The sequence below is a fragment of the Desmodus rotundus genome, chromosome 2 (genome assembly GCF_022682495.2).
Source record: "Desmodus rotundus isolate HL8 chromosome 2, HLdesRot8A.1, whole genome shotgun sequence".
In the NCBI taxonomy this organism is placed as follows: Eukaryota; Metazoa; Chordata; class Mammalia; order Chiroptera; family Phyllostomidae; genus Desmodus; species Desmodus rotundus.
Window position 1 is genome coordinate 128,042,697 of NC_071388.1, and position 21,893 is coordinate 128,064,589.

A 21,893-nucleotide genomic window follows, 5' to 3' on the forward strand; every position below is an offset into this window, starting at 1 on the left:
ATTAGAAGTCATTAAATCAGTCCCTTATTGGAGTTCTTTATGTCTTCAACTACTTTGTGGCCACTCTAGATATTTCACAGTCAAATCTAAATACTTAGCAATAAAGTTCTTATAATCCCTTCCCATTCCATTTCTCATCCTGAATTAAACCAAGTAAACATTCTAAGGAATGCCTCTTCATCTTATCAGATTCCATTGTGTCAATATTTGTAAACTCATTCCTAATACCAGATTTCTGAAGATTTTTTATTTAGCAGAATATCTAGCTTTCTTTTGTAGGTTATGGAATTCATTTTCACTTCAGTTTCAGATTCAGAAATCACTGGGATTTTTCTATGTGGTGTATTGAGTCTTTTGAAACTACATGTATTTAACAACCAAATACCCCAAGTAAATAATTGAATTAATGCCAAGAATAAAAGTACAGGCCTGTGACATTATTAAGCACCAATCTCAGCCATCCTCTTGGCTGTCCCAAGGGGATCAGTGCTAACATTCAGTGGACACTTTGGTCATCACTGTTGGCCTATTTGTCTTCTTCTGAAGCCTGTGGGTCCCAAGCAGTGTAGAGTCACCAAGTACAGCATGTGAACAAAGAAATGGTTTTTCATTCCCACCCTGCACCAATAGACCTTTCCCTTCTTCCATACCCACAGTTTTCTCTACTCTCATAACAGAAATTGACAGGCTTAGGCGCACTTTATAGAGTGAAATGGTTTCAAAGAGTATATTCCACAGTAAATAGGTTTAGAGAACTATGGGTAATAGCAATATCATTTTGCAGAAGAGATCCATCCCACTGCTATTTAATTAAAATCTTTCTGCTGATGGAAAGTTCTCTCTCTGGTGTTTTCTTTAATGCATTCATGATGCATCTGTTTGGGCTCCCTTGCTAGAGATGTCTTTCATTATAATCTGCCTACCTAAGTTTGTAATTAAAATTCTAAAGTAAAATTTCTAGTGGCAAATTGCCAGAGGGCCCAGTGAACTTGTCTTATTTCTCTGTCTTATCACTCTTTGAAAAATTTGGTTTTGTGCTTTGGTCATTTTCTATTTTGAAGTTTTTTTGTGTACACATATGTACACACACTGGTGGGGTGGTATGAAGATGAAGAGTGGATTTTTGTTTGATATCACCAATTTCTGTCTGTTTCTGTGAAATTAGAAGTAGATAACATTAAGTAAGTGGTTGAATTTTTAAGGTAGGAAAATGGTAAATAAAATATATTTCAAGACAAGTGCCTTCAGGCTTTGTTGATCTACTTAACACATCTAGAGAACACTGAGAAAACTAAAAAAAGAAAAACCCTTAGAGATGTTTAGTAGAAATAATATCTGTTTTATGTCGGTCAAGAATGTTCTTTAAAATTTCCTTATGGTTTATGCAATAAAAGATGTAAAAACACCTTTTGCATTTCAATTAAATTTGGAGTGTTCTCTTTCGGGAAGAATGAGATGAGACAGGGTTCAAGTAAATTCTTTCAGATCTCCTGAATCTAATGAGCAAATTATTATTGGTCAATGCCAAACCATAATAAATGAAAACTTATAAAAGATAATGGAAGAGACTGCTAGAAATTTTTATAGGCTTATAAACATGCTATTATTTTTATGTCAATTGTGGACACATTTTTCAATAAGTTCCTTTGCAACAGTAGATGCATAATTAATCAAGAGAACACAAAGCTGTATTTACAGTTTATCTGGATAATTCTGTTGACATTAAATATTTATAATCTTATATTGCAGAAAATATTAATGAGTAATTAAGTATTTTTTAATTTCAAAGGTCAATAACTTGAGAAGGGGATGTTATCTTATTCACACATTCTAGGTATACTGAATTCTTATAAAGCTTTTTAGAATAACTGTTATGGGTAAGCATATAAAAAATCACTCTCTTCATTTTTATATATGTGTCTATATATAAATACAAGTATATTTTGTTACATATTTACATATATATGAAACTTTATAGATAAGTATTTATTTGTAAAATTTGGTTAAAAGAGATTATCAAGTTCTTTCCTACAACTTTAAGAAGAATGGACTATAGACTAATATAATGTACCTATTTTATTTCTTAAAATATGTACAGAAGTAATTGTACTGGCTCTATTACTTTCTAAAATTCAATGCTTTCAAATTGAATGCATTTTCTTTTTATAATTAACCTAAGCTCCTCCAAACAGATTATAAAGATTTCATTTTTTCCTCTGGTGACTACCTTATGTTTTTTCATATTATTTCCATTAAACTATTTAACTTTCATTTTCACTACTTTGTAAAAAAAATAGTCCTTCACTTGAGGATTTAAAAGTGTAGAAAACATATAACTTTTTCTGTTCTTCTGTTCTTTGGGGGATGATAGAGTGGTATGTTTGTAATTTATTTATAAAGTAACAGGAATTTTTCAGCTATTTGCCATCATCAAAATGATTTTCAGGGTTTCACAACTACTAAATTAAGTTTACTGAGCACAGAGGAGGGAATTCAGAAACTCACACCAAAAGGAACTTGTAACAGTATAAAGTTTATCATTGGCCTGTGCAAAAACTAACTTAAATGTTATTTGAGAGATAACCTGTTGCTCTTCTTAGTTGAAATAATTTCCATTTGACTATAAGCTAAAAAAGTTAAAATGACAAATTTGTATTTTAATCAGCAATGTTCTTTTTGCTTTAAATACAAAGATTAGGATCCTCACAACATCTCTTGTTGAAGCATATTAGCATTAAGTAGTAATAGTTGTTGAAAAATAATGCAAGGAAGGTTGTAAGATAAAAAGTAGGAAATTATACATTTTAGAAGCCAGTCCTTTTAGATAAATTTTGTTTTTTTTTAATTTTATAATTTTATTTTATTTTTTTCCATAAGAGTCAAAAACTTTATGTTTAGAAACTACTTTGTGCTTTAAAAAAACTAACTGAAAGACTAGGACCAGGTAGCTTTACTAGTGAATTCTATCATAAGCATTCAAAGAAGATTTGATATCTATTTTTCCCAAACTGTTCCAAAAAATTGAAGAAGAGGCAATTCTTCCTAAAACATATGATGAGGCCAACAAAACCCTGATACCAAAACCTGGCAAGAAAAACACACACAAAAAGAAAACTACAGACCAGTATATCTGATGAATATAGTCACAAAAATCCTAAACAAAATCAAGTAGAACAATGCATTAAAAAAATACTACATCACGATCAAGTGGGATTCATTCCAGAGGCACAAGGGTGGTTCAACATAGACAAATCCATCAATTTAATATACCACATTAACAAAACAAAGGATAAATATATGATCTTATTAATAGATGCAAAAAAGCATTTGATAAGATACAACATTGTTTATGAGTAAAACGCTCGATAAAATATGTTTAGAAGGAAAGTACTTAAACATAATAGAGGCCATATAAGGCAAATGCTCAGCTAATATCATAGTCAATGGTACAAAACTAAAAGCTTTTCCTCTAAGAGCAGGAAAAAGACAAGAATGTCCATTCTCACCACTCTTATTTAACTTGGTTCTGAAAGTTCTAGCCAGAGCAGTCAGATAAGAGAAAGAAATAAAAGGCATCAAAATTGGGAATGAAAAAGTAAAAGTGTCACTTTCTGCAGATGACATGATTCTATACACGGGGAGCAAAAGTAGGTTTACAGTTGTGTGTACTCAAAACACAGAGTTTATTCCTATGTATTTATGAATTATTGTATTATTTTCAATATGAACAACTATAAACTTACTTTTGTCCCACCTTGTATATAGAAAACCCTAAAGACTCCACCAAAACTTATTAGGAACGATAAAAAGATGCAGTAAATTTGCAGGATACAAAATCAATGTACAAAAATCCACTACATTCCTATATACTAACAGTGAAATTTTAGAAAAAGAAATGAAAAAAGTAATTCCTTTTGGTTTGAAACAAAAAGAATACAACACTTAGGAATAAACTTGACAAAGGATGTGAAGGACCTACATACTAAACTTACAAAGCATTTTTAAGAAAGATTGAAAAAGACACAGTGAAATGGATAGTCACAACTGTTAGAATAGCTGTGATCAACAAAACAAGAAATAAAAAGCATTGGAGAGGTTGTGGAGAAAAGGAACCCTCATTCACTGCTGGTGGGAATGTAAACTGGTACAGCCACTGTGGAAAACAGTATGGAAGCTCCTCAAAAACTTAAGAATAGAGTTACCATGTGACCCAGCAATCCCTCTTCTGGGTATGTACCCAAAAGTCTTGAAAACATTTATTCACGAAGGTATTTGCACCCCTGTGTTCATTACAGCATTATTCATGGTGGCTAAGATGAAACAACTGAAGTGTCCTTCGAAAGATGATTGGATAAAGAAGATGCAGTACATATATACAATGGAATATTACTCAGCCATAAAAAAGATGAAATACTGCCATTTGTGACAACATAGATGCATCTTGAGAATATTATGCTAAGCAAAGGAAATCAGACAGAAAAAGCTAAGAACCATATAATTTTACTCATATGTGGAATATAAAACTAAACCTCATAGACACAGACAACAGTATGGTGGCTACCAGAGAGAAGGGGAGTAGGGGTAATGAAGGGTAAAGGGAGCCAGATGTATGGTGACAGAAGACAATTTGACTTTGGGTGGTGAGCACACAGCAATATACACATCATGTATCATGCAAATTTATACTTGAAACCTATATAATCTTATAAATAAAGTCATCCCAATAAATTTAATTTTTTAAAAAAAGGCTGGTTGGAAAAAATAAAAAAGTAAATGAAAAAACTTTTGAAAATATGGAAATGTGATTCATTAGGAAACAGAGTCAGCACTTTTAGTTCAGTTCTCTGTGTTGGATAAGACCCCATACCTGTGTATTTGAATATTTTATATATGTTCCAAATATGAGAATTTTCTACATCATTTTTAATATATTTCAAAGCAGTCTAGTTTTTCAAGTGTATGGGCTTTTCTAACCATCTGTCTCTCATTGTATGCTAAGGAAACTTGATCAAATTTATGGTCCAAGGTCCAGAAAACTTAACTAGAAAAACAACTACAAATATAGATTCCATAATCTATTTATTCATTTAGTAAGTTTGTATTGAATATCTACTGATTTCCAGGCAATGTATGAGGCACTGGGCATATAACAGTGACCAAGGTAAAGTATGCATAGAATAGTGTACTGAAGAAATGAAAATTAACATACCAATATATACTAGATTGTCAGGTATTGATCTTTTCTAAGTGTTAAGAACAAACAACAAATAAACGTTAAGAGGATAGAGTGACTGCAACTGTGATGAACAGCTCGTGGTCTGGGAAGGCCTTCGAGAATAATTAAGTGAGGAAGCAAGCATGTGCATACCTAAAGAAAAGTAGTACAAGGACCTTGAGAAGGTGTATCCTTGAAGGACAAGAGAAAGGCCAGTGTGTCTAGGCTAGATGAGTGAATGGAGAATGAAAGAGAGGAAGCAAAGGCCCAACCTGGAAAGTCTTTAGATTTTACTCTGTAATGGGAAGCCATGAGATGATTTTTAAGGAGGGAAGTTTTCTTTTTAAAAGGTTATTCAGGATTTTTTCTATAAAGAATTCATAAAAGGCAACCATGAGAAAAAGCAGAAAAACCAATTAGGCTGATGCAGTAGCTCAGGGGAGAAATGATGATAGATTGCCTAGGAAGGCAGTAGCAAAAAATATGGGAAGTGACTTGATGCTCATAGATTGTGACGGTGTTGCCAACTAGGCTTGCTTGTGGATGGTTTTCAGATGATTTGAGAACAAGGATTCAGATGTTTTGAGAACAAGGATTTCAGGACAACTCCTGGGTTCTTGGTCTGTTAAAGTGTGGCGCCATTATTGAGTCAGGGACGCTGAGGGAAGAAGGGGGCTGTAGGCTACACAGGGAACCCATGAGCTCTGTTACACATGCTACATGTGAGTTACCTATCAGACACCCATGTGGAGATGTTCAGTGCTAAGCTGGGTGTACAAGTTCAGGAACAAATCAGGAGTAGAGATGTGAGAAAGGATATGAAGAAGTGGGAATCATGAGGCATGGTGTTTAAAGCTGGGGAACTCTCCAAACACAACCACTGGGGAAGTGGGCAAAGTGAGAGAAGAAAAGGAGGCTGAGGACAGTCAGAGATATGAATTTAGAGGTCGGAATGAGAGAAAACACTAGAAAAGGAGGCTGAGTAGAAGCGGCTGGTAAGAAGTAAAAAAGTGAGAAAAGCTTGGTGATCTAGTCTCAAGTGAAAAAAAAAGTGATTAAGAAAGAGGGAGTGGAAGATTTGTGCACCAACCAGGAATGTTAAGGGGTAATGAGGACATGATTCCATGAGGTAATAAGATTTTCCATGATAACAAGGTAGTTCTAAAATTATAACAGTATATCCATAACTTCAGAACTAGGGAGGTCTTGACAACTGCATAGGTATGGCTACATAAATATATTCTTATTTTCGACTAGGTCTGTATAAATGGATTTGTTTTCACTGGGGATTTGAGACAGCACCATTTCTTCACTGCAGTGACACTTAATAAAAATGACAACAGACATATTACTTTTCTTTGAATAAGGCAAATATAAGGAATAAACCAACCTCACTTAGAAATAGGGACATCCACACTCAGGTTTATAGGGAGTTTCAGAGTGCTGTTTGAATCATGGGAGAAGCTGTGTAGAGGGGCACTCACCCAAAAAAGTTATGTCTAGGGACACGGATATGGACAGAATCATAGTTGCTTTCAGCTCATGTACCAGAAAGCACAGAACAGTGGCTTAAAATAAGGCATTTATTTTTCTCACAAAGCAGAAAGTTCAGAGGTTGACAATCTAGGGCAGTTGCTGAAGCTCCTTAACGTCCTGGGGTCTCAGGCTTCTTGTCCATCCCTGCTCCAGCACCGTTATGCTCTCAAGGTGGCTGTTGTACCTCCAGGCAGTTTATCTGCTTTCCAGGCAGGGATAATGGGAAAGGAAGCACTGGCAAAGAATGACACTTTCACACTCTCTCCTTGGGGGTTTTATATTTGTTTTGGAGAAGGAAAGACGTTACTGCATCCTCATCCTCTTGACACACTGCAAATCATTGGCAGGAGCTGTCATGTGGCCACTCTAAGTGCAAAGAAATCTGGCAATGTTATATATATGTGGAATAGGTATTTATATATTTAATCAGGGCAGGCAGACATTCTGCAGAAGTTGTAGTTCGAGAAGAAAGGGAGAGTACAGCAATGTGTGCCACAGCTCTAGTCTTAAAGGTTTTGTCAAACTGTCAAACCAGTTTCAAGCTATTTCTATCTTTTGTGTCCTATGGCAAGTTTGTTCGGAGATATGTCAAACATTTGTGTAGACTTTGTGCAAAATTTTCTGTGGCCTCACTACATGAAGCAAACCTGTTGCAATTATTAATACAGTAATCCCAAACCACAAGGTTGTGTATTTTTATGGTATGCTTGCAGGTATCCCGTGCTTAAATTGATGTAATTTAGGATTCTGCAGAGTGAGGTGCATGGAGGAAGAGGTTGGTGGTTAAAAGGCTCGAGGAAGTTACTGGACATCATGTCATTGCAAGGCCAGAGGTAAATCTCTCATAAAATAGAGATGATAATACTTGTTTTCTCCTTCATAGGGTATGTGAATCTTTAATGGAGCTCTTGGTACACAGTGCTTTTTAGCTCTTTGAAACAAGTTACAAAGTTGGGCAGTTGAAAAAAATCACCTCTCATTCCTCTGCTACAGGGGAGGTTTACACTCAAAGCGTTGCTTAAATATTGCTGAAGGAAGGGTTTCCTGAATTTTGAGAGAATAATGGCAATGGTAACCCTTTCGTGAGGGCTCATTCTCTGGCTGACAGTCATCTGATTACTTTCCATCCATTACTTTATTCCATCCTTACCCACTGAGGGTTATGGGATCACTGGCCTCCTCATGCTGTGGTTGAGGACCCTGAGACTCCGAGGCCAGGTGACCTGCCAGGGTCACCACACGTGATGCAGCAAACAGATTGGGGCTGTTTTGTCATCCAGCTTTGATGTCTTCTGGTGGAGGAGACCTTGGAATTATTATTTAACATTCTTATGAGCAGTCTCTTTTACATCTGAAAAATAGGAATAATTGCTCATAGTATTATTTGAGGATTAAGTGAAATGATATATAAATTGCCTTGCAAAAGCTTCTGAGAAACATGGGGTAATAAAAGATCTACATCTTCAGAGTTAGGAAAAATTTCTTGTATCAATAATGGGTTACAATGTTAGTCTCTCCCATTTCAGAAAAAAATCATTGAGATGACTTGCAAACAACTCTCTGTCTCTGTGACCTTGGACTTGTCATTTAACTTTCCGTGTCTTAGTTTCCCCATCTCTACAATGGGAGAAAATAGGAATAACTGCTGAATGGGGCTTCGGTTAGAGTTAAATGAAGTACGTAAGTCAATAATTTGTATATTGACAGATCACAAAAGATGAAGTTAAATGTACAACATTGCAATCAGAAATTAGGCAGATAGCTGAGAAAAAGCAAGTGCTTCTGTGCTTTCTCCAGTGATTATTTAGTTAACAATCACTCGCATTGGCAACTAGTTGGAGTCTTCATCCCAGCAGCTGAGGCGGTGTGGACAATGAGTGTCCTAACTCCAGCCCATTATTCAGCCGTCTTCACTGAACTATCTTCTCTGCACAGTTGCCATGAGGTGGCACTATGGGGATAGGGATGGTCAAGTTTGCCTTTCTCCTAATTATTGCTGTTCCTATAGGCTGAAAGCAAATTGGAACTGTTTTATTTTACTTTATATTATTATTTTAAATTTTGTGCTTTTTAAACATTCAAGGACTAAAGCCATAAGAATACATTTAAGGGAAAATGAAATGCATATGAAGTTTAAGATACATTTTTCATAATTTGAATGGTCTTTAAATGGTTACAAAACTGAGGCTAAGAGGAGAAACTGCATTTTTTATTTCTATTACTATTCATCAGTTTAGAGCTAACCTTGCAAATACATTTTAGATGCTAAGATATATAGTAAATAAGTTGATTTGGAAACTCAGTCACCTTCATGATATAAATTATTCATGCCATTGTAGATAGCACATATTTCTTGCACAATATATATTTTCACCGTTGTTACAGTATTTTTAACTTTTGTGTTATACAAAGGAGAGGGATCTAATTGTTTCTTGTTTCCTCTCATTTTGTTTGCTGTTAACTCTTGTGTGGCTTTTCAAGTAATGGGTGGAAGAATGACTTTCAGTGTCTTCCAAGGAATAATTTGGTGAGTTTCAGGCATTTGGAGGAAAGAGAAGTAATATAGTTTAGTGGGATAAGACACACTTGTGTTCAGTTTCCATCCTGCATTTTCCATCAAGTCAGCAGAGATTCTCATATTACTTACGTGTGTAAACCATGCAGCATGGGAAATGGAGGAAGGTTCCTCCAGCCTGGTTTCCCATCCTCTGTTCTCAAGCTTCTTGGGAAAAGGAGTTAATGAGGTATAGGGTTATAATTAGGACAGACACTGAAAAGGTGTGAGTGTTTTCAGGAGTAGGATCACTGTGGCATCCTAAATAAAGATGTTTCTGTTGTTCATTCTCTAAGATCGTATTTCAGGGTGTTTTTTAAAAATTTTATTAAAATCAGTGTCGGGTTTCTACTGGCATGGTCCTTGTTACTCACTGATAGCAGAGAAGTATGGTGGCTGCAGGAGTCTAACAAGCTTTCCAAGCACCTGCTCAGGGACCTACCATGGAGTCATGGTTCCTGGCTTAAGTGAACAGAAAAGGAACCATAAAGACGTTGGGTCCCTTGGCAGAGTCTGTACATGGCTCTGGACCAGTGAGGAAGCCTCCGAGGAGACTGGCATTCATAGCAGCCTATGTTCAGGTATTTTTAATGTGGTTTTTTTTGCAGTTAAAATCCAAAGATTGATGCAAAATTCAAAGCATTTATATATGAATTCTTGGCTAATTTTCCAGCTCACATGCAGTCTCACTGGAATTCCTAATTTTTTTATAGCTCTTTTTGGCTTACCACGTATAGCAATTTAGAATACAGCAAACATGCTTTTGGTCTTCCTTATTTTTAGTTTACATTTTAATGATTTGAATATGTTTTTATATATGCTTGATGTATGTCCCCCACTAAGAAGAGTGGACAGAGTCATCTCCTATACCCTGGAATTTTCTGTGAATTTTCTCCAACTCTGAATGTGAGGTTGTTTCTTCACCTAGAAAGTAGAGGGAGAGCGCAGAGTGGGCTTCCTGGTGGTCTCCTGCGTGTCCGTAAGTCTTCATGTGTGCCAGGGGGTGAAGTGGCTCTTTGTGTGCGCACAGGCGAGATTGCTGTCCATTGGGCTCTGGGAAAGATCTCATAGCCAGAACAATTCAGGTTGTGTAATAACATACTAATTTAAAAAGGTTTTCACTTTTTCTGATTCATACAAAAATACCACATGAGCTAGCAATAGCCTTGGAATAAACTATAATGAATATCCATGTTGCCCAACCTTCAGTAAAACCATAGTTGTGGTAAGCCATACTCTTGCATGTTTGCTGCAAGGAAATGTGGCCAGTTTAATTCTCTAGGACAAAGGTTTTTGGATTGTATCCAGTAATGTCCCAAAGTATTCATGAAATATTCTAACAGGCCCTTGCGGAAAAAGAGTCAAGCATGAGAGCCCTATTTTATTTCTACTAGAGAACTCCACTTTTATGCTTCTCAATATTGGTATGCAATGCAGAAGTGTGAAGAAAAGCTTTTGGTTGCTTTTCCAAGTATTGCCTTCATCTCTGCCTCAGGGCAGGCCATCTGAGAGCTGTATACTTGAACTTCATTGCTTGACTCCTTGTAGAATCATTTTTACTGATTTGTACTTTGCCACTGCACCCTTGGACTGTTCTAGGAGTACCCTGAGACTCCACTATATACAGACTTCCCTTATCTGTTTTATTAGTGAACATCATCTGTATCTTTGAGGACTCTTGGGGTATAGTCCATCAGCACTTTTGAGCAGGGTCATGGATCTTCTAAAACAATAATAATAAAAAAGAATATATAATTTACTGTTACATACATTATGGCTACTATAGTAGCTATTTTTTTTCTTCGGTCACTAGGAAGCTCGCAATCACCCCACTTTTAGCATGTCTGTGGCTAAACACTCAGGGGTTATAAATTCTATCCTTGATATTGTTTTATGGTTCAATGATTTTATTTCTTTTTGCCTATGTCTCTTGATGAATTTTTTCTAATACATGTATCCTGGCAAGTTATTTTAGATCTCCTAACTCAGGTAGAATTTTCTTATTATCATTTGGAAAATTCTACTCGGATATGTTATAAGCACATCATACTTAATATTTTCTAAAGGGAATTATTTGTCTTTTCAAACTTGCCCCCTTCTTATTTCTTATCTTTGGTAAAGAGGTCCCATGGGTCCAGTCATCTAAGTGTGCAGTCTTGCTGTCGTTTTTTATCTTCCCTCTCTCATATCCCACCCAAATCTGTTTAATCCAGCCTCAGCCCTCCCTTTCAAATTTCTCCTGATTCATCAATGCTTGCCTAGATTAGTTCACTAGTTCTCTAACTGGACTGAAGTTCACTGGTATCATCCTCCAATAATCCACTATGCACACTGATATCAGTTATTTCAAAGTCGTTTTTTCTGCTATAATTCTTATTGCCATTTGCAAAATGAAGCCATATCCCTCACGTAACACTCAAGGCATTTATAATTTGCTCCCTCGCTGATGCTCTAAATCTCACCTCCATCCTTTCCTCCCTCACCTTTTGTGTCTTTCACAGCAGCTGCCAGACCACTCGCCAGTCCTCAAACACAAAATGCATTTCAGGACCTTGTTCTTTTGGCAAGAAATGCCATTCCTGGCACTTTTAAGCCCTTATATTTTCCCAAGTCTCTTCTCAAATATTTTGTGTGAGATTTCCCTATTTTTATTGCCTCTTTGTCAATCTTTTCATCTGACTTTCTTAATGCTACTGTTAGATCAGTCCTCACCGTATTTTAGTCTTTGTTGTGTATGTGTATGTTCCTCCCCAAATCATGAGCTTCTCAAGGAGTTTGGCTGGATAGAAGGTGGAACATACCAGGTATCTGTCAACCCTCCTTTTAAAAATCATAGTAAATGGAATGAGGGATTGTGGAGTTTCTAGAATTGATGATGCCTTTCTTGGGTAAAGATTGAAAACATGGCCATTGTATTATATGTACTCTCTTGATGACAATGGAAAATTTTTAATGCTATTTGATAAAAGTTCAAGCAGTCAAAGTGAATTTTTGTAATTTATGTATAGAAGAAACTTAACTGATTTTCTTTTTTCTTTTAGGAATAGGCAAGTCAAGAGGCTGACAATCTGAAGAATGTTTCCAAAGAGCAATTTGGCTGTCACTTGCTGGGTATGGAGGAAGATGAGGAAGCTGTTTGTATTCCTTTCTCTCTTGCTGTCCCATGCAGTTCATTTGGAAGGCAAAAAGGATAATCATTTCATCTGGAAACCAGGTAGGAATGTCCTGGCTGTTCCTTTGTCCCATTTTCATTAATGAGAAGAATATTCTTTCCATTTCTGTTCTTATTTGTGGAGTAGTGGGAAGTATCCAGAGAGGAAAGATAGATTCTTCTTCATTGTAATAAAACTGATATTTGATTTTTATTCCTGCACAATTGTCTCAATCCATGATGCTTGTTATCCTTTTGAATTTTCATGTTGTCAATTAAAGATATGATTTCCATTGTTACATCTGCTTCTCCTTTGTCAACTGTATCACCACTGCGCAGCACACTTATAGCAAAAAAGACATCTGAATTTAGCTGATATCCCCTGCTAAGAATGATATGGACCAGTTCCATATGTCCCTTGCTTTTAGGGCAGGGGTGTCAAACTCATTTTCACTGGGGGCCACATCAGCCTCTCTGGTTGCTTTCAAAGGGCCGAATGTAATTTTAGGACTGTATAAATGTAACTACTCCTTAACAGGTAAGTGAGAGCTCTGCACTGCCTCTGGGTAGAAACAAGGTGCCAGGCCAGATAAAACAAGGTGGAGGGCCAGATTAGGCCCACCAGCCTTATGTTTGCCACCTGTGTTTTAGGGTACAGACTAGTTAGCTGTTCATTATTGAATGCTTCCTAGTAAACCTGTATATCTAGGTTTGAGAGCATGAAAAATTATTCTAACAACTTGGCTCATTAGTTGTGACTATAAAGTCACCTTAATGTGTTTTGTACATAACTATATTAATAAGTTGAATTGAGTTTTTGTATAACTTATGTCCTTCTCTAAATACTTCCTTAATTGACTGTAGAAAAAATCGGTTGAATTTAATTTCAAAGGCTAATAATTTATAAACTTAAATTATGAAGCCCAGATCTCCTGGCTCTTTGTATCACTGATGTTTTTCTTTGCTCTAGATTGTAATTTTCTCAAAGTTCTACAATTAGATCATTTAAAAAATTTATTACTGTTTCAACAGTCCATTCTTGCAAATACAGATAACTTATATACTTAATATCTTAGAATGGGAAAATGTGATGTTGTAGAAGATAGATGATCCTCAAAGAGTTTTCATTTTAGTCTCATCATCTGTAAATTAAGTAGACTGGAAATGTATTGTGTCATCATGAGAATATGTGTAAAGGAGATATTTATAATATTTAAATGACTTTGCAAAAATGAAAGTAAATTATGCTTTAAAGTATATTAAGTAAAAAACCCAGTACCATTAGCGATAGAGTCTGGAGGAAATTTAATTGCATTAAATCCACTATAAGTTAATTTAATTGTGGGCTATATTATCACATTAGTAATTTGCATTTTTTAACATGGTAGTTTTAGGAAGCTGTGGAAATAGTTCTAAAAGTCAATATTGCATTTCTATAAATTGGGCTATTTTATTTTAATCACAAAAGACTAAATATTTTATTAAATTTAAATAAGCACATTTATTAGACTGTACTCTTGTCTAAAGTTCTCAAAAAATTGCAATTAAAGTGGAAAGTAGCAAATCTGAAACACAAATGTATGAACCCTGAGACAAAAAGACACCTACCAAAAAGGGATTCTGGTTGCTAACTCAGCTCAAATTTTACAAAACAGCCTAGCAGCCATTTCTGCACAGGGCCCTCTCTTGCAAACTGCACTTCATGGAGAAGTTGATGCTGAACTGCTTGCTGCTGCACTGAACTGCCTGCCTCTGTACTGAACTGCCTGTCTTCGCACTGAACTATCTTCCTGCACTGTGTTTCTGCCACCTGAGCCAGATCTTATAAAGGGGTTCCTGGAATTCTATTTGAACCAATAGGGCTGAGGCTTTCCCCATCCAAGTGGAACTGTACAGCTATGACCAATCATATTTGGCTCTTTTGACCTATCAGGACAGTGCCTTTTGGACTAATCAAATTGCAAGGACTTGCAGTCCTAAATTTGCATGTGGATGGACCAATCATGGACCAGGTTTGAGGATTCCTATCCATATAAGTGTGCTTTCCTCTGACTTAGAGAGTGCACTTTCCCTTGACACCAGAGAATAGAAATTGCATCACCCTGGCTGAGCTGAAATGATGAAGATGTCTCACCAGAGCAGAGCAAAGCAGACCATCACAGAGTGGAGCAGGCCAGCTCAGTGCATAGCAGACCAGCACGGAGCCTGGCCTGGGAGCTGTTCTACAGCCATGCTATACCACCGTTGAGCTGTTTTGCATTGAATAAAGTTTCCTACTTGACTTTTGGGATTCCTGTTGGGAATGAATAGGTGCCAACTACCATTGGTTGACTAAGGAGATGTTTTAAGGAAATGGGCTTATTTTGAACAAAATTTTAAAAGCAAGTCTGCTTTTCTAAAAGTAGGTAAATGGAACAAGGTGTTACAAACCTTTTCTCATACTCTACAGTGGCTGACTACTTTGATAACTGTCAAACTTAACTTTCAGAGCAAGAGTCCTTCCCATCAGACACATTGCATTGTTCAAAATGAACATTGATGTCATCTCTCTCACTTTTCCTGGTATTCCTTACTTCTTTCCCTCCTTTATGTGCCTTAGAAAATTAAAAACAAAAGTTCAGACCAATTTGTATATACAAATCACACAAAGCACACACACCAATATTACTACTATTTTCATTAATTAGGGTTCTGCCAAAAAATAAATGGCACATGCAAAGTAGGTAAATGAGAAGAGTTTAATAAACATTATTTACAACAGTGGGAAAGTGTGAGCGGGTTTTAAGAACAACTATAAGGAACTGTGGAGTGCCCAGGGGTTAGTGTTAATCTTTATGATTTCTGGGTCTACAGAGGCAAAGAAAGGAAGTGGTTTCTAGAGTTTGGGGATAAAACTTGAAGGAGAGGTTTCTGGACAAACACTGTGACCTTTAGAGGGATATAACCAGCTTGTATTAAAAGTAGGGTAGGGGACAGGGGAATGAACAACCCTTGTATTTGATACCTCCTGCCAGGGTTCCCATTGGCTTAATCCTACCAGAAGCCAAGGGAGCTCATTGATGTGTCCAAACAGACAGCCTCCTGGGCAGGGGCATGTCAGAGAATGGTGGGGGATGTGGATATAGAAATTCCAAATTCATACCTACATATATGTGCATACATACACACACTTTGCCTCATACAATTAGAGTCATGCTCTGCATCCTTTTTTGCAGTTTCCTTTTTATCATATAATAATGCTTTGGTGAACATTACTTATTAGTTCATGCGGATCAGTTTCATCTTTTAATGATTGCATGGTATTTTTTTGTATTTGTATTCAACAAGTTATTTATCCAGCACTCTGTTGCTTTATCTTTTTTCCCTATTACTTGCAATTTCAGTGTTTTTTAGTGTTTTGCTATTATAAATAATACTAACATAAATGCAACATTATTTTAAAGATAAACAATAAATCAGTTTGCAGATCCATATGTCCTAGAACAGTTCGGGGTCATCACCTTCAAACATTCCCCCAACATCTTAGAATGTGCTTATGGATGAGTTTATTATATTCCATTTGGATTTTTAAAAATAACTGTACTGCAGTTGAAACTTGCTGAATTTTTTGGAGTATGTTATCAAATCCAGCAATTCAGGTCCAATGTAATCTGGAATTGAACAGATTTCCATGGAGACCCAGTTAAATATACTTTACTTTAGAAACCTAGAAAACATTCTCTGGTTTAGACTGTAGTGTCAACCACTTAAGCTCTTTGCTGGTACCTGTTGTTCCCCCCCCCCGCCTCCCCCCCCCCCCCCCCGAGTCCATAGGTTGTATGTTAATCAACCTCATCCAAATTAGAGGCATTTCTAAGTGAGTCCTGGATTTGGATTAACAATGGATTGATGGATACTAAGAGAATGATGTATGTGTTGTTAAGGATTTCAGTTCTCAGGGAGAGACTTGAGAGCCTTAGGCTGTAGGGTCATTGATTTGGTAAGGTTGTTGAATGTCTGTCATTATGGTGATAAGATCCTTTGATCTGTATTTAGTGTCAGGCAATCTGTTTTACATGACAAGAAAGAAGGATCATGTCAGCAAGAATATCAGATAAGCAGTGATGTTTGTTGTTTTAAGTAAATATAACTATTCATGTCTGCATACTTTGTAGAGATGAATAGGTCATGGTTTCTGAAGTCACAGTAACTCTTAAAAAATTTCTCAGTATTGGTTCTAAGAGGTTCTATTGTTCATTCCACTAATATTTTCTGAGACCTTACAATGTGCCAAGTACTGTTACAAGCATGTGAAATAAATTGAGAATAAAATAGACATCCTGGATCCTCATAAACAGGGTAAGAAAAACAATCAAGAAGCTCAGTAGAGAGCATGCTAGATGGTATTAAGTGCCTAGAAAGAAAGATAAAGCAAGGAAGAGGAATACATAGTGATAAATGAGAGACAAAGATTTTAAGTAAGTGGGCTCTAGGGTGCCTCATTGAAAAAGTGAATTTGAGTAGAGACTTGAAGTTAGTGAGGGAGCCAGTCATGGGGATATCAGGATGAAGAATATTCCAGTCGGAGGGAACCAAAGGCAGAAGGCCCTGAGGCAAGAGCACGTGTGGCATGTTTGAAGACCGGAGAGAGGGCCAACGTGTAGAACAGAGTGAACACAGGGACTGTGACTGTAGGTTCAGTCAGAGAAGAATGGGCCTCAAATCAAGTATGTCCTCACAGGGCAAAATACAAGTTTGGCTTTTACCCTGGGTGAGATAGAAAGGCACTGGAGAGTTTTGAGAGAGTGGTGACATGATCTGACTTTTAGTAAGATTCTAACAGAATTGTTGTGGACAGTCAGTTGAGAATGATGGAAGGGGAGACCCATTAGGAGGCCACCATGGATAAAGAAGAGTGGTTATAGCATGGACCAAGGTCATGGCAGTGAAGGTGGTGAAAAGGGGTTGAATTTTGGATGTATATTTAAGGCCTTGGTTTTCACCCAGGGGCTATTTTTCCCTGGGTGGGAGGACATTTCATGATATTCAGAGATATTTCTGATGGTCACAACTGGGGTGTGCTACTCAAATCTGTGAGTAGAAGCCAGGGATTCTACTAAACATCCTATGCACAAGGCAGCACCCCACAACAAAGAAATACCAGGTCCCCAAATGCCAATAGTGTCAGATTGAGAAACCCTGATTAAGGTAAAGCCATCAGGATTTACTGAGGTTTGTATGGTGTGTGTGTGTGGGGGGAACCAAAGGCATGATACTGAGGCTTTGCCCTGAGCCACTAGAACAGTGGATTTGTCATCATTTAATATGGACTGGCTATGAAGAAAGTGGTGTGGAGTGTATTAGGAACCGAGTATTGGATGTGTAAAGTTTTGAGCTTGTTAGAAATTCATGTGGAGGTGTTGACCAGGTAGCCAGATATATGGGTCGGAATTCAGTAGAGAGGGCTCTGCTAGAGATGTAAATCTGGAAGTCACTAGTAAAAAGGTAGAATTTAAATGTATGGTCTTAGAGATGAAGTAGTAGCCTTGAAATGTAAGATTCTGTATATGTAGAGGATAAGTTTCCAATGTACTTCCTGTGGGGCAAGTGACATTTAAAAAATTATCGTGATAAAATACACATAATGAGCTTTACCATTATAACCATTTTAAAGCATATAATCAAGTGACATTTAGTATTTTCACAGTGCGGGAGAAACATCACCATTCTAGAACATTTTCATCGCTCCAAATTGCATTTGTAAGTGAGTTTATAAAAAAGACTGGAAAACAAATTTTACTATAAATAATTAGGTCTGAAAGGTAAAAAAAAACACATTTGTATCTTTGTGAGAGGTTCTATTTTCTTAACATTTTAATTTATTGATTTAGAGAGAGAGGAAGGGAGAGAGAGAAAGAGAGAGAGTATGCTTGTTGTTTTACTTGTTTATGCATTCAGTGGTTATCCTTGAATGTACCCTGCCCAGGGATTGAACCCACAACCTTGGTGCTTGGTGTATTGGGATGATGCTCTAACCAACTGAGCTCTCTGGTTGGGGCTTGTGAGAGGTTCCTTTATCTTAACTTATCCTAACAGATCACTCTAGTATACTAGAGAGATCTAGAGCCTCGAACACAGGCATACCCACATTCAAATCCTGTCTTGAAGAGAAGACAGTTATTTAACCTCTCTGAGCTCTGTTTACCCATCTGAAAGTGAGGACAATAAATACTTCACAGGACTGTTCTGAAAATTATGAAAAATAACATATTGAAGTACCAAACGTATAGTGACTACTCAATAAATGTGAGCTATTAATAATCATTATTATATAATAATTTGATGTTTAAAATATTCTTGCTTTTATGTGGTACAATTTTTGTGTACTTTTCTTCCTTAGACACACAAAAGAAGATCAGTTTGATAGCTATATAAATTTTATTAATAAATGGTCATAAGTAATCTCACTTTTTAGGTCTCACACTTTCTATATGACAGACTCTTAGAAAGTTTTAATTTCAGTAGCTCCTTCACAGTGAATAAAAAGGGTCAGTATAATGACCTGTGTTCTAACAACTAAGTGGATAAGTTAGAATTAGTCTTCTTGAAAGAAAAAGAGACTATGAAAATGACTTAAATTAAGAAAAAAGGGAATTTACATAAGTTAATATTTAATTATAGCTTACATAATAATGTTTTGTTTCATTGTTGAAACTAATTTGAAAAACAATTTATAAAATATATGTATATTTTAAGTTTAGGAATCCTGGAGAAAATAAAATGTTCTTAGTAGAGAACTAATTTTTTAATATGTGCTAGAAGTCCATGAACCATTTCTTCTGTGAAATTGATTAAATTAAAATTATTTTAATTATTTCTGTGGATATTAATTTATCTTAGAGGCATATGTATAATGATCTCTCAGTGGTGTTATTTCTATGATATTAAAAAACAGGCATATAGCATGGGATTCATGGCAGAAAATTATAATTTTTTTCTTGCAGACCATAAGTACTAATTTTATCATGCCTCTGATAAAGTCAGAAGACATCTATATTACCTGAATACATGTTGCCTGAAATTACTCTTTTCCTCCTTAAATAGTACTATAATATAGGCTCCCAAAGGATAGGGATCTTTGCCAATCTTATTTATTGATAAATTCCAAGTACTTAGAACATAAATAGCTGTTGCATAAAATATTCCCAGTGCATTAAGTACAGGTGGAATGAAGAGCTCTGTTTGTGTGTGTGTTCTTCATTTGGGCCATTTTTTGTGTGTATGTGCATATGTGTTTTAAGAAGGGTTGAGAAATGATAAGACTGAAGAAAAAGAAATTATGGGGACTTTTGGCCAAGATGGAGGTGTAGGCAATACACTGTGTCTCCTCCCACAACCAAAAGAAGGACAACAAATTTAAAAACAAAAACCAACCAGAACTGTCAGAAAATTGAACTGTATGGAAGTCTGACAACCAAGGAGTTGAAGAAACATTCATCCATCCAGACCAGTAGGAGGGGCAGAAATGGCCAGCCAAGCCAAGCAGAGCTGGCAAGGCGGCAGCTGGCAGACTGGGCAGTCCCACATACATGTGCAGATAAGCTGGGAGGAACTACTGAGGAATGAGACAGACCCTGCAACCCAGGGTTCCAGTGCAGGGAAATAAAACCTGGAAACCTTTGACTGTAAAAATCTGTGGGGGTTGAGGTGGTGGGAGAAACTCCCAGCCTCACAGGAGAGTTTGCTGGAGGGGACCACAGGGTCCTAGAATGTACACAAGTCCACCCACCCGGGGATCAGTACCAGAAAGGCCCAATTTGCTTAGGGGTAACGGCAGAGGTGACTGAAAGCCGGCAGAAAGCTGAACAAATGGCATTGTTCCCTCTCTGACCCTTCCCCCACAGACAGTGCCACAATGCGGCATCATGGGTTGCCCTGTCCTGATAAATACCTAAGGCTCTGCCCCTTACTATATAACAAGTGTACTGAGACCAAAAAAAAAAAAAAATGACCCAAATGAAAGAACAGATCAAAGCTCCAGAAAAAATACAACAAAGTGATGAAGAGATAGCCAACTTATCAGATGCACAGTTCAAAACACTGGTAATCAGGATGCTCACAGAATTGGTTGAGTATGGTTGCAAAATAGAGGAAAAAGTAAAGGCTATGAAAAGTGAAATAAAGGAAAATGTATAGGGAACCAACAGTGAAGGGAAGGAAACCAGCACTCAAATCAATGGTTTGGAGCAGATGGAAGAAATAAACATTCAACCAGAACAGAATGAAGAAATAAGAATTCAAAAAAAAATGAGGAGAGACTTAGGAACCTATGGGACAACTTGAAATGTTCCAACATCTGAATCATAGGAGTGCCAGGAGGAGAAGAGGAAGAGCAAGAAATTGAAAATTTATTTGAAAACATACTGAAGGAGAACTTCCCCAATGTGGCAAACTAAATAGACTTCCAGGAAGTCCAGGAAGCTCAAAGAGTCCCAAAGAAGTTGGACCCAAGGAAGCACACACCAAGTCAGATCATAATTACATCACCCAAGATGAAAGAGAAGGAGAGAATCTTAAAAGCAGCAAGAGCAAACGAGACAGTTACCTACAAAGGAGTTCCCATTAGTCTATTAGTTGATTTCTCAAAAGAAGCCTTACAGGCAAGAAGGGGCTATAAAGAAGTATTCCAAGTCATGAAAGGCAGGGGCCTCCATCCAAGATTACTCTATCCAGCAAAGCTATCATTTAGAATGGAAGGGCAGATAAAGTACTTCCCAAATAAGGTCAAGTTCAAGGAATTCATCATCACTAAACCCTTATTCTATGAAATGTTAAAGGGACTTACCTAAGGAAAGGAAGATTAAAATATAAACAGTAAAATGGCAACAAACTCACAACTATCAACAACCAAACCTAAAACAAAAACAACAACAAAAATGAGCTAAGCAAACGAGTAGAACAGGAACAGAGTCACAGAAATGGAGGTCACATGGGGGTTATCATTGGGGAACGGGAGGGGGGAGAATGGGGGAAAAGGTACTGGGAATAAGTAGCATAAATTATAGTTAGAAAATAGACAGGGGGAGATTAAGAATAGTATAAGAAATGTAGAAGCCAAAGAGCTCATATGTAAGACCCATGTACATGAACTAAGTGAGGGTGGGGGTGGGGGAAGGGAAATGTAGGTGGGAGGGGGTGTGCAGGGTGGAGGGGAATAAAGAGAGTAAGTTGGACAACTATAATAGCATAATCAATAAACTATATTTAAAAAATAACAATAAAAAAGAAAATATGGTCCCCATTATTCTAGAACTTGACATTAATATTCAGGAAATAATATATTATGAATAAAAACTACCATATTTTTCAGACTATATGATGCACTGGACCATAAGATACACCTAGGTTTTAGAGGAGGAAAATAGGAAAAAAAACCCCCACCCCACTGCCGCCCCCCC

The 21,893-nt window shown here is 36.7% G+C and overlaps 1 protein-coding gene across 3 annotated transcripts in view; it reads left to right on the top strand.

Annotated features, from left to right (window-relative positions):
* The window catches only part of THSD7B (thrombospondin type 1 domain containing 7B), an 865,484-nt gene that overhangs the window by 110,996 nt on the left and 732,595 nt on the right, over positions 1-21,893 (top strand). For all 3 annotated transcript variants that reach the window (XM_024569693.3, XM_045203176.2, XM_053918625.1), the window contains exon 2: positions 12,347-12,519. In XM_024569693.3, coding sequence (XP_024425461.2) covers positions 12,381-12,519 — 139 coding nt within the window. In that variant the 5' untranslated portion in view covers positions 12,347-12,380. The remainder of the gene's footprint in view (positions 1-12,346; positions 12,520-21,893) is intronic.